This window comes from Marmota marmota, unplaced genomic scaffold (assembly GCF_001458135.2).
Source record: "Marmota marmota marmota unplaced genomic scaffold, marMar, whole genome shotgun sequence".
Classification (NCBI taxonomy): domain Eukaryota; kingdom Metazoa; phylum Chordata; class Mammalia; order Rodentia; family Sciuridae; genus Marmota; species Marmota marmota.
Window position 1 is genome coordinate 18,847,735 of NW_025999982.1, and position 12,413 is coordinate 18,860,147.

The 12,413-nt window shown below is 35.8% G+C and overlaps 1 protein-coding gene across 1 annotated transcript in view; it reads right to left on the bottom strand.

Moving 5' to 3' along the window:
* Pkhd1 (PKHD1 ciliary IPT domain containing fibrocystin/polyductin) overlaps nucleotides 1-12,413 on the bottom strand; it is a 427,258-nt gene that overhangs the window by 365,929 nt on the left and 48,916 nt on the right. Inside the window, exons 25-27 of the mRNA XM_048805732.1 lie at nucleotides 6,730-6,860; nucleotides 4,546-4,681; nucleotides 118-313 (exon numbers count right to left, since the gene is read on the bottom strand). Of these exons, the coding sequence (XP_048661689.1) occupies nucleotides 118-313; nucleotides 4,546-4,681; nucleotides 6,730-6,860 (463 nt within the window). The remainder of the gene's footprint in view (nucleotides 1-117; nucleotides 314-4,545; nucleotides 4,682-6,729; nucleotides 6,861-12,413) is intronic.

Here is a 12,413-nt window from a genome sequence, read left to right on the forward strand (position 1 = left end):
TGTATTTAAAACCCAAGAGGAAATCTTACTAAAGAGCTACAGCACAGACTTCCCTTCTTTGGTTACAGATACCCACCCCCTCCCATCCCAACCCAGTTCTGGAACGTTCCACCTTACCCTTGTGAGTGAATGATGACCCCATTGATGGAGACTGAAATTCTGTGGAGGCCGGCTGGCAGTGGGGGCAGCACCACCTCCAGGCCCTGTGCCGTCTGTGCATGTACCTGAGCCAAGGTGTCCTGGATGTGTATTTCCACATCCAAATCTGAATAGTTCAGCAGCCGGGTCATTCCAATGGAAAGGGTCTCCCCTCCTGGGTTGAGAAGAATCTGTTCACCTCTCTGTTATGGTTTGAATATGAGGTGTCTCCAGAAGCTCACATGTGAGACAATGCAAGAAGGTTCAAAGGAGAAATGATTGGGTTATAGAAGTCTTAACCCCATCAGTGAATTGATCCCCCTGGTAGGGATTAACTGAGTGGCAATTGAAGTGGTATGGTATGCCTGGAGGAGGTGAGAAATGGGGCATGGCTTTGGGGGTATATATTTGTATCTGGCAAGTAGAGACCTTTCTCTCTGCTTTCTGGTCACCATGAGCTGCTTCCCTCTGCCACACTCTTTCTGCTATGATGTTCTGCCTCACCTCGAACCCCAAGGAATGGAGTCTGCCTTCTGTGGACTAAGACCTCTGAAACTGTGAGCCCTTAAATAAACTTTTCTTCTCTAAATTTGTTCTGGTCAGATCTTTTTAGTCACAGCAGTAAAAAAACCTACTAAAATATTCTCTGATGAGGGTTTATGACCTCAACCTCCTATACTATGCCAAAACACTTTCAGGATTAAATACATGGTCAGCCCTCAACATAATAATGTAATTAAGAATTTTAACGTAACTTTTTAAATGAAATTTCTAATAAATCTTTTAATTGAGCTACAGCCTAAAACTTCAAAATTGTGAAGAGCAACACTGTCAGAGCAATTATACTCAAAATGCATGAATTTAATCCATGTAAAGACAATTCAAGAATAAGTTTGAAGAGCTAATGGTCTTCACCACTAGCAAATTCCTGCTGTCCTTTCTCTAAATTTTTTTTCCACCAACAGAAATATAAAGTTCTAGCTCCTGTGTGCAACGAACCTTAACATAATGCTGTATGTGAGTGTAACAGCTCATAGTTTACAGTACTTTCATGCACATAATTCCATTTGATCATCTAACTATCCTAATGACACATATGGGACAGTTAGCATGACTGACATTTGGCATTTGAAGAAACAGGGTCAGCAACAAAAACCTCAAAACAATAAATGGGAACATCAAGGCTGGGGCCCAGACTTCATATTGAATTTCCATAGCTTTTTAGTATAATTAGAATCTTTACTAAAATGCTAGATATTAAAGACAGTAGAATAAATCAGATATTATTTTCCTATGTTCATATATGAATACACAACCAGTGAAACTCCACATCATGTATAACCACAAGAATGGGATCCTAATTAGAATAAGTTTTACTCCATGTATATATAATATGTCAAAATACACCCTACTGTCGTGTATATCTAAAAAGAACAAATAAAATAAATTAATTAATTTAACTTAATAAAATGTTGGGTATATTATGAATACTTTAATTCAATTCCTTATAACTTAAATACATATTAAGCCCTATAGAAACATGCCACAAGGTGCACAAAAATAGTTAAATACAGATATGCCCTCAAAGAAGACCTCAAAAATGATAAAATATGTGGCAGAATCACATCTATAGAAGATATGCTACAATAAAGGTCATAATTAGGTGTGAGATTGTTCAAATCAGAACAACATTCTGAAGTCAGGAAAGGCCTTATGGTAGGACGAGAGGCCACTTGAAGTTCAATTTGAAAGATATATCCCAAGATATAATGATAAATCATAAATTTCACAATTTTATTTAGTCTTCTGTTGCATTTTCTCTTAGTCACCCAGTGGTTTGGGCAAAAAAAAAATAGAATTGGGTGACTTTCTGGGTTATAAGACACAAGTGGATATCAGTAGGGACTCTATGGAAGTAGGTCAAGTTTATGAGTTTCTATGGATGAATACAGAAAAGCTAATCCTGAAGAATATCTACTGAATTTAATGTATTGTTAACACCTCCAAATATTTATAATCAAGGGAGGAATATATTGAAGCTATTCTTCCAGTCTATAAGATAAAAAGAATCATAGGGAAAGAGGAATGCAGTCTTCAGATAACTAGAGTCTTTGTGAAATCCAGAAATCAAGCATACAATAGCAGGTGGAAGTAAGTGTATCTGCCTTTCCTGTGTCTCAGTGTGCCCACAGCTGGAGGTAAATCACCTCTGCCACTCCTTTAGACTTTAACATTGTAGAACCACTGCACAGTCAGCATCTATAGGCTCCATAGTCAAATAGATGAAGAGTTTTCTTGAAAAAGTCAAAAAAGAGGGATGTGAAGTAATGGGAAGACTGTGACTCTGCATTCAAATCCTTCATCTGTCATTTAACTACCTCTTTGACTTTGGAGGACTCACTCTGGACCCTCAACAACTTGGAGTTTTCATCAATGGTAATAAAGTCCATCCCAAGTTGTTTGTTGTAAAAATAGCTTAGATATCCTGGGGAAGCAAATAGAGTGCAGAACACACACCCAAAAGATGTCAATTGACTTCATATTGTTCCTCACATGCACATCCTCTTAACTTCTTCATGTCTTCCCAACCTCTTCTTTAATGTCTGAGGCTGTGTATTAAATCAAACTCTATTTGACCTGAGTCTGCCTCCATGCTTTCAATCCCTGTGTGACAAACTACCATCTAACAAAATAGTAAACAAACTGAAAGCCTAATTATTTTGAGTATATCCTTTGTAATAACTAGTTAATTCTCAGTCAATCACAGCAGCTGAAGTTCAGCCAATCATAGGCCATCAAATGACATGACCATGGTCAAATACGGCAAAGGGGGAGCTGTAGCCAACCAAGCTGCTCTTTATCTCACTTCCATTTTTTTTGTCTATATGTACTGTTTGCTTACACTGCAGAGAGGAGCTCTGTGCACCTCTTCTGGTTCTGAGGACTGTCAAATTTGAAAATCATTATTCACTCAAACTGCTAAATTTCATTTGTCAAAAGTATTTCTTTAACAAGTGGTTGAGCTGGTGTTCACTCAGATCAAGTTGTTTCTGACTTCAATAACCACATTAATCATTCTGCACCTCAAATTCTTTCTCCCTGTTTTCTCTCCCTTCTTCCCTCATTCTTCCATTTCATCTTGGCTTCATTGTTATCATTAGCATCATTTCCTGAATGGAGATAGGCGGTTCCCCAAATGAAAAGAGATTTTCCTAATAGGCTACTACACTTTGTGGATTTTGTAACATGTTCTTCTCTATTATGCCTGTAGGAAGACTTAAATACAAGTGTGAATTCTGAAAAGAAGGCACTGCATCACATATCACGTGGTCAGTTGTCAAGCTAATCCTGAATGTCTTTGAAGCACTAATGAAATGTATTTACTCTTTTCATTAGGGGTAGGAAAGTCTATCAAGAGCCTAAGTCACTGAAATCTGAATATAACATGGAGCTTCCTCCCTGTTTTTCTACTTTCTTGGGAAGTATCTATACCACTGGGGAATTTTACACACTTTGGTTGCCTGAGGCAGCAAATTCTTCTTCTGCACTATCTGAGCTGAATAATATTAAGAAGTTAAAGGACACTTCTCTTTATTTATATACTCTTGAGTTATGGAAAATGAAAATAGTACCAGAAAAACTGAATTCAAGCTTTTTCATTGGAAAATATTATGGTCTTTTTATAATAAACCCTTAGACATGGCTGCCATAAACTATCTGCTATCTGACATTCAGTAAACCAGAAAGGGATCTTACCTGCTGCTTTTCTGAATCTATATTGTTATGTCATGACAAGATATTCTTATAATTCCAACCTGTCATGTCATTTGAATTATCAAAGGTTAAAATGTTTCATGCAGTTAGTACTAAAAAAAATGCATTCTTTACATACATAGTGTCTCAAAGAACAAGAATTCTTAGTTAATCTAGACACCTTATTCTCAAATTGTGTTAAATTATTACCACCATAGGACTTATTGCCAAAAATGACTATGGTTCAAATCTCAGCTTTGTTCCTTACAAAAGGAATATACAAGTCACTTATTCTCTTAGACTAGAGAATAAATAAGTGGTAAAAATTAATACAAATTAGTGGTAAGGATTAAATAAAGTTCTAATACATGTTTATGCTATTATTAGCACATACTAAGTACTCAATAAATATTTATTGAATTAGTGCCTTCAAATTCTCACATAATTTTCAGAATAGAAATATTGACAATTTTAAAGAAAAAAAGTGTAAAAATATTAATTCAATGACAGTTAACATGAAGAAAATAGTTTTCTGGCTTTCAGAAAAAAAGGAGCTTTCATCTAAAATACAACAGAATTCATAAACCATTGCTTTTCTTTTTTATAAGTAGGTTCTCTAAAAATATAAATATCTTGTGATGTCATGTATTTTACCTGCTATGTTGCTTCGATTTCTGCTCAGAGACACAATCATTGGATTTAAAGAGGAGACATATGTAAATGCTCTGGGAAGAACTGCAGAATGATTCCCTCTGATAACAGTCACATTCACACTATATTCATCTTTCCCCTGAAAAATAGGTTTTTAAAATCCAATCTCAGTTTGATTTGAGAAAAAAAGAAATCCATATGGATTTCTATTTTAAAAGGTTCTATTTTAAATGTTAATAAAGTTGTCAATAAGAGGTATATTTGTGACTTTTAACTCTCTCTCTCTCTTTCTCAAAGCAAGAGAGAGATTAGGCAATTTCTGTGCAAAAGATATGCAGAAGGATCTACTCTCAAAGGTAAACAAGAATGATTGGCAACTAACACACCAAATGTTTTTTTTAAAAAAAGCAATTTCAAATAAATACTTATACCTAGCTAAACTATCAATCAAGCATCCAAGTGCTTTCATACACTATTTATTACTCATTCTTTCTGAATTTTCTTTTGTAGCATATTTTTTTAAATTTATGATCTCACAGATAAATATAACCAAAAAAAGAAAAAAGAAGAAGAAGAAGAGATATAAACTCAAAGAAACAGTAAACCTAACCAGAAAAGTGATCAACCAAAGTACTGGAGTGAACTCTATAGAATAACCTAGAAAATAACCAACCCAAATTGACACAGGAAAACAAGAAAGCTTCAAAGAAAAGAAGTAACTGGTATGATGATATTTTTAAAAAAAGAGAGTAGATTTCTATGGTAAGAAAAAAAGAAACTCTAGGAAAAAAACATCAAAATACAAAAAAAAAATTCTATGGTTCTGTCAGCATCATTTAAATAATTATAATGTATACATGCTATACTGATTAAACAAATTAAGTTGCTAGAATTCAAAATAATTTATTGTTTCAAAAATGAGGACTAGAAGAAAGAAGAAAAGCAGGTAGGAGAACATGACGGCTTATTTTCCTTTGAGCCTTTGTATATATGACTTTGATCAAACTCAGAAGTTTGCTTTTTAATATGTATCCACGCTTATAAAGGAAATCCATACAGTACAAATTCTACTCATTCAAATGGTAAATATATATTAAAAATATATTAATGAGATAATTCCCAGGGTTGTCCAAAATGCCCCAAATCAGAAGCTTGCACAGTGATGGTGGGAATATAAACTTAAAAGGAATTTTAAGTAATGGAATACTAGATACCAAAAGCTTTAGAATTTAGATTACTTTATCTGGGGGGCGGGGAAGTGTGCTAAAAAATTATAGTTTTTTAATATGATCAAAATTTCACTATTTATAATAGAGAAAAATCTAGAAATTTTCTACATGCCCAACAATAAGAAAGAGTTAAACAAATTAAAATACAGTGTACTGGAATTTGCATGTAGTTTACATATAAAAGCCAACTTTTCATAATATTCAAGGAACTAGATAAGATAAAATTTCAGAACCAGGGATAAAAGGATATTCTTAATCCTACTTCCTACAGATATTTGTTCAGTAGACAGACACCATTGGGGATCATGGGTGTGCTAGGTGTGTTGACCCCACCATCAACCCTAAACAGAAATCCAACTGCAGCTGTGAGTGACTCACCAACTGTACCAGGAAAGACCCCCAACTCCCTTAATGGGTCATGACAGAGCACTACCAAAATGAAAACCAGATCTCAGGGACTTGCTTTCAATGGAAAAGAAAGATGGAGGAGTCTACTAGAAAGATACTTCATAGGAATCAGGTATTCTACAAGACTGAGTTCCAGGATTCACATCCATGCAAAAAACAAAATTGCTGGTGAACACTGAGTTCTTTGTCATTTGCTTAAGAAAGAAGAGAAGTTATAGGATATTTAAATTTTGCAAACTACTACCACAATGTGCACCCCATAAAAATATATTTATTCTGTGGCACTAATATTCACTGAACATGTAGAATAGAACTGTCTGTATTCTCTTATTATTAAAAGAATTAACAGATGTTAAATAGAAACACTATCAGTGGGATCAATTTTCCCCCTTCATAGCAAAATAGACAATATAAATAACATAAGCAAACTCTTATGATGAGAAGTTATTTTTAGTTAATTTAATTGTAAGCAGTTTTAGCTGAAAACCTTCTGTAAATAATGGTTGTTCACCCAAAGAAAAGGAAATGCCAAAAAGAAGATTCCACTTACCCTGGGTGGAACTTTGCACTGAATTCTTTGAGAATTACTTGTGGTGATGTTGATGTCACAGGACTTAGATCCAAATAACACCAGGCTAACACCTTCCAAACTAGAGCCTTGGATGGTGGCCCAGAGCCCTCCTGTAACAAAACCAGCATTTTCATACAGGATCCACAGGCATATAGGCAGATAAAAATTAATTATCAGAAGAAAAAGAAAGTAAAATTAAATTATGAAATTCTTTAGTCAAAATACAAGGCCATGCCCAAACTACAGAAAAAGACTGAGTTGAAATATACAAATTACAATACACACAGAAGTATTGTCCAGAGGGCAGAAAGTAGTAGCAATGCATCCTGAAGATCTTCAAGAATAAAACATAAGGATGCACTATTGCCACAAGTCAGAGGAGTACACAGTCTCTGAAAAGTCTTTCTGTCCTAGATTCGAAAATATCATCAAAATACCATTCCTGTCAATCCTGTAAAACTTATTGTTTTCCTGAGAAACCAAGTATAAGAGAGCATCATGGTCAAGAGAGCAGTAGGCTCAGAGTCAAGATCACAGAATATTCTGCCACTTAAAGCAGGTCATTTGTAGTATTGTCCCTCAGCTCACTGGCTCTCACTTTCCTCATTTTTAAATGATGGCATTAGCTCTACTGATTTTGATTTAATACCACATGTACTAGGTTCTAGTCACCATGATGGTATAGGAATGACTGGTGCTATCACCCACTGCCATCAGGAGTTCTCTGCCAGCCACTGAAAAGCAGCCACAGACACTCCCCCCTCCTCACGGCAGAGGTTGGTAAGAAGAGAGATGATGCCAGTCCTACTGATGTTGTGATACAGGGTCTTATTTGGAGAAGCAGCCCTTGGTCCAGCTGATGAATAGAGAACCCACTTATTATTCAAAATAGAAACGATTCAGTTCTGACTTCTACCTAGAAGGTGATTCAAGAGGGTATTGAAGGCCACCAAATAGACATGTGTACTCCTTGAGAGTGAGGAGGAGGGCAGGGGTCAGAAGCATGTCAGAGAGAGAAAGGGAACTCACACAACCTGAAGAAAACCCTTGGCAACAAGGTGACTGGGTGGAATAATATCCTGAAGTTAAAGATGTAGCTTGTCCTGAAGAATCAGAGCAAGACCACAATACACTTTTAAATGAGAATAAAATAGAAGGAAAAGGCAATCTACAAGAGCAACATAAAAGAGACAATATGTGGAAATAAACTTGATGAGAAAAACAAATGAAGATGAAAAATATAAAGAAACTTTATAATGCTACTGAAAAAAATTTAATGGGTAGATTAAAACTTAGGTAAGAAAACTAAAATAAATTAATAGAGAGAGTGAATATACAATCTCTCTAAACAAAATACACCAATGCAATTCCAGTAAAAGTTCTTTTAGAATTTTCACTTAAATTAGAGAATCTACTTCAAAATGTCAATGAAAAATAAAAATAGGTTGAGAGCAAATTTCAAAAGTAAGAATAAAGATATCTTCTTCTAGGCATTAAAATATCTTGAAAAAATATATAATCAAAAGCTAATAACAGAGCATGCTTAGACAGCTCCATGGAATGGAATAAAATGGGAGTCCAGGAAGAAACTCAGATAAATATGTGGCTATAGGATACGAAAAATATGACATTTCACATAAGTGTGAAACATACGGACTATTTATTCAGTAAATTTTAAAAACTGGTTAACACTGAAAAAATTAAATCTGAATTTGTACCTCACTCACATCCTTCACAAAAATATATTCCAAATTCATCAAATATTCAAACACATAAGAGAAAGCACCAAAAAAACCCTAGGAGGAAATAGAATTTTAATTTTCATATAACTTCAGAGATTGAAAGCTCATCTTAAGTATTTTATAAACTCCTATGCCATAAAAAGAAGATCTAACTTATTACATTAAAATTAGAGCTATTTAGTCAGGTACATTGGTACATGCCTGTAATCCCAGCTACTCAGAAGGCTGAGGCAGGAAGATCACAAAATAAAGCCCATCCTGAGCAATATAGCAAGATTCTGTCTCAAAATAATTTTCTTTTTAATTTTTAAATTGACTGAAGCTTTAGCTCAGGGGTAGAACGCTTATATGTGTGAGCCCTGGGTTCAATCCTCAGTACCACAAAATACATGTATAGATGGGTGTGTATATATATATATATATATATATATATATATATATACACACACACACACATTTTACATACTTTATTTTCTCTTATTTTCTATTTATTGCAATTCATAAATGTGATATACATAATAAAAATAAAATAAAATCACTAAGAAAGAACAATATTCAAGTAGAAAATATGAGCTAAGGAAATAGACAGTTCATTACAAAAGAAGATATAATGCCTCTTAAACACACTAAAAATTATTCAATTTCTGCTGCTTTTTTTCCTAAAAAATTTGATAAAAATCAAAAAGACTGGAAACATACATCATGCTGTACAAAAAGAGTAACTCAAGTGTAAGAGCTAATAGTCTAAGATCTAACCTAATGTAAGAGCTGAACTATAAAAAGAAAACACAGGCATAGACCTTTGTAACACTGGATTAGGCAATGATATCATAGATGTAGTGCCAAAAACAAAACAAACAACAACAAATATGAAATGGATTTCACCAAAATTAAAAACTTTTTTAGGGCTGGGGATGTAGCTCAATAGTTGAGCACTTGCTTACATGAATAAGACCCTGGGTTCAATCCAGCCCCACAAAAAGAAGAAAAAAGAAACAAACACTTTGTGCCTCAAATAACACTGTTTAAAAAGTTAAAAAAAAAAAAAAAGACTCCACGTGATAGAAGAAAATATTTTTAAATCATACACCTGATAAAAGTTAGTATCTAGAATATATATTTTTTAAAAAACTATAACTCAACAATAAAATGAAAAAAAAACAACTTTTAGTATTGGCAAAGGATTTGAGCAATCATTTCTCTAACAAAGTTACACAGTGGCCCATCAGTACTTGAAAAGATGCTAAATATCAGTAGGAAATGCAAACATCAGTAGAAAAATGCAGATCAAACCACAATGAACTGCCACTTCACACCCATTAAGATGGCTACTATAAAAAGTAAACAGAAGCAAAAACAGAAAATGACAAGTGTTGGTGATCTGTAGCCTAGTGGGAATGGGAATTCATGCAGACATTTTGCAAAGAGTTGGGTAGGTCCTCAAGAAATGAAACAAAGTCACCATATGGCAATCTCATCCCCAAATATATGCCCAAAAGAACTGAAACTATGTATCCCAATAAATCCTTGTCAGAGGAGTATTATTCCTAACAGCCCAAAAGTACTGAAAACCATTGAATTGTACACTTTTAAAATGTGAATTTTGGAGTAATATTGGCCAAAACATATTGTTATATTGTATGCATTACAAATGTGTAACAACAAATCCCACCATTACGTGCAACTGCAATGCACCCATAAAAATGTGATAAACCAAAAAAAAGGTGAATTTTGTTGTGTGGGAATTATGTCTTAATTTTTCAAGTTCAAAGAAAGAACACTTGGAGTAAAAAACTAGAGCAAATCTACTTGTATATGGCCTGAGTGAAAGCCAACATTACCTCTTTTCTTGGATGATAGTAATAGCTTTCAGGCTCATCTTTGCCTTCCTGTAGTACGGCCTTATTGTCACTTAGAATCCTCCATTGGCCCTTATCTCATGCAGAATAAGAGCTAAACTCCTGTCATAGTCCCATGGGGCATATGATCTGCTCATCTACCCGACTTTCCTCACTCCATCTAGTCCACACTTAGCAACCTCCTTGTCCTTGGAACAAGCCAAGCTCATTCTAACTCAAGGCACCTTTGAGGTTTCTTTTGCTTCAAGTTCTCTCCCCCAAGACTTCCTCAGGACTCATTCCTGCACTGCATCCCTGTCTCCACTCTCCAGAGTTATCCACGCCATTCCTCCAATGCCAATGACCATCGTAGCACACAAACCCCTCCATCACTCTTCATCCCATTCCCTTCTTGATTTTTCTCCTATATATTTACTACCATCCCTCCCAGAAAGAGGGGTTTTTTATTTTATTTGCTATATCCCTGGCATTAATATTGCCTGGCATATTACAGCTAAGTCGATTTTTGTCATCCTGATCATTGTTGAAGGCAGTCATTGAGGAGGTGACACTTTCCATTCCTGGTTGAGAGCTGAGGTCCCTCACAAGGGCACTTGTATAAGCAGAAGGCCAGTCTACCTAGCACAACAGGGGACCAAGGGAGTATGTAAGGCACAGCCAATACTGTGCTCAAAAAGCTTTTTGAGGGCACTTCAGCATATGGGGAAGTGGTGATTCTGAGTATTATGGATGACATGATATATATTCATTACATACTCAGGTCTTCTTTTGTTCTTTTCTCATAGTCCTCCACGTGGTGTTCTTTAAAGCGCCTCTAGCACACTTCTCAAACTGTATTATTCACAGAGATTGTCTGAGGAGCCTTTAAAAATACACCTCAGTTCAGGAGGTCTGGGACAGGCCTGAGGCTCGATGCTTCTAACAAGCTCCCAGATGATCCCAATACTGCTGGTCCAGGACCACCTTTCCGTACCAATTGGTACTGAAATACAGTACATACTGTACTGCCATTACAGTACAGGACTCTGTACTGGGTGACACAGTTAGTGTTGTGTGCGTGACTAACATAGGCTAATGCTTCGTAGGTTGGCAGGACCCAGGATGCATCCTCTCTCTCTTCCTCCGTTACCTGTAGTCTTAATAAAAGTAAATTTGCACCCAACTGGTATTTACCCCTTCTCAGAGTTTTTCATCTTTTGATGCATGACCCACCCCCCACCCCAGACCTTCAAATCTCTTCACTCTGTATCATTTGTACAGCATCCCTGGTACAGTGACCAACTGATTTCCTTGGGACCAATATTTAACACTCAAAGTTCTGCATCCTAGTTAAAAACTCAAAATCTTGCATCCTGAGAACCTACTCCATCCCAGGAAAACTGGGACATTTAGCCACCCTCCCGATGGCAGGCACTCTGTGTACGGAACTGAGCCACCCATTGCTCATATGGTGTGTACAAACTAGTGGGGAGAGATGAAGAGAGTTGGCGTGACTTGAACTGCAAAATTAACTTTGTAATAAAATCACAATCCCTTATAAATCTAGTGGGAAGACCTATATGCCCTAAACTCAAGCTAGTAATTATTGGGTCGATATGGAATATGATCTCTGAGCACCACTTGTCATCTGGGTCCTTCCTAAAACCACTAAGAAATAAGAGCTTTCTCTGTTTTATGTGCAGAGAAGAGGTGGGGAGGCCCTTGTGATTCACTCTTCTAGGTCCAAGTAGTGTCAGAAACAAACTCTTCCTTTGAACAATGAGTTCGTGGCCAAATTACACTGCTTTAAAATGTATTCTAAGCTACAAGCCTCTGGTCACCAGAACAAACAATGAGAAAAATCCAAAGCATTAAGGAAAGGAGTTTTATGCGCCAAAATTTTTACATCAGCAAACATAAGCATGAGTATTCCTGAGATTCTTACAATCCAACTGGGTTGTTTTTAACTGGTAGTGTCCCCTAGAAAGTAGCAAGTCGTGGAGAAATTTCCCGTTTTCCATGGAACTAAGACCCAGTTCATGGGGCAGATATTAACAAGACTTACTGCCCTCTGGATCCTCAC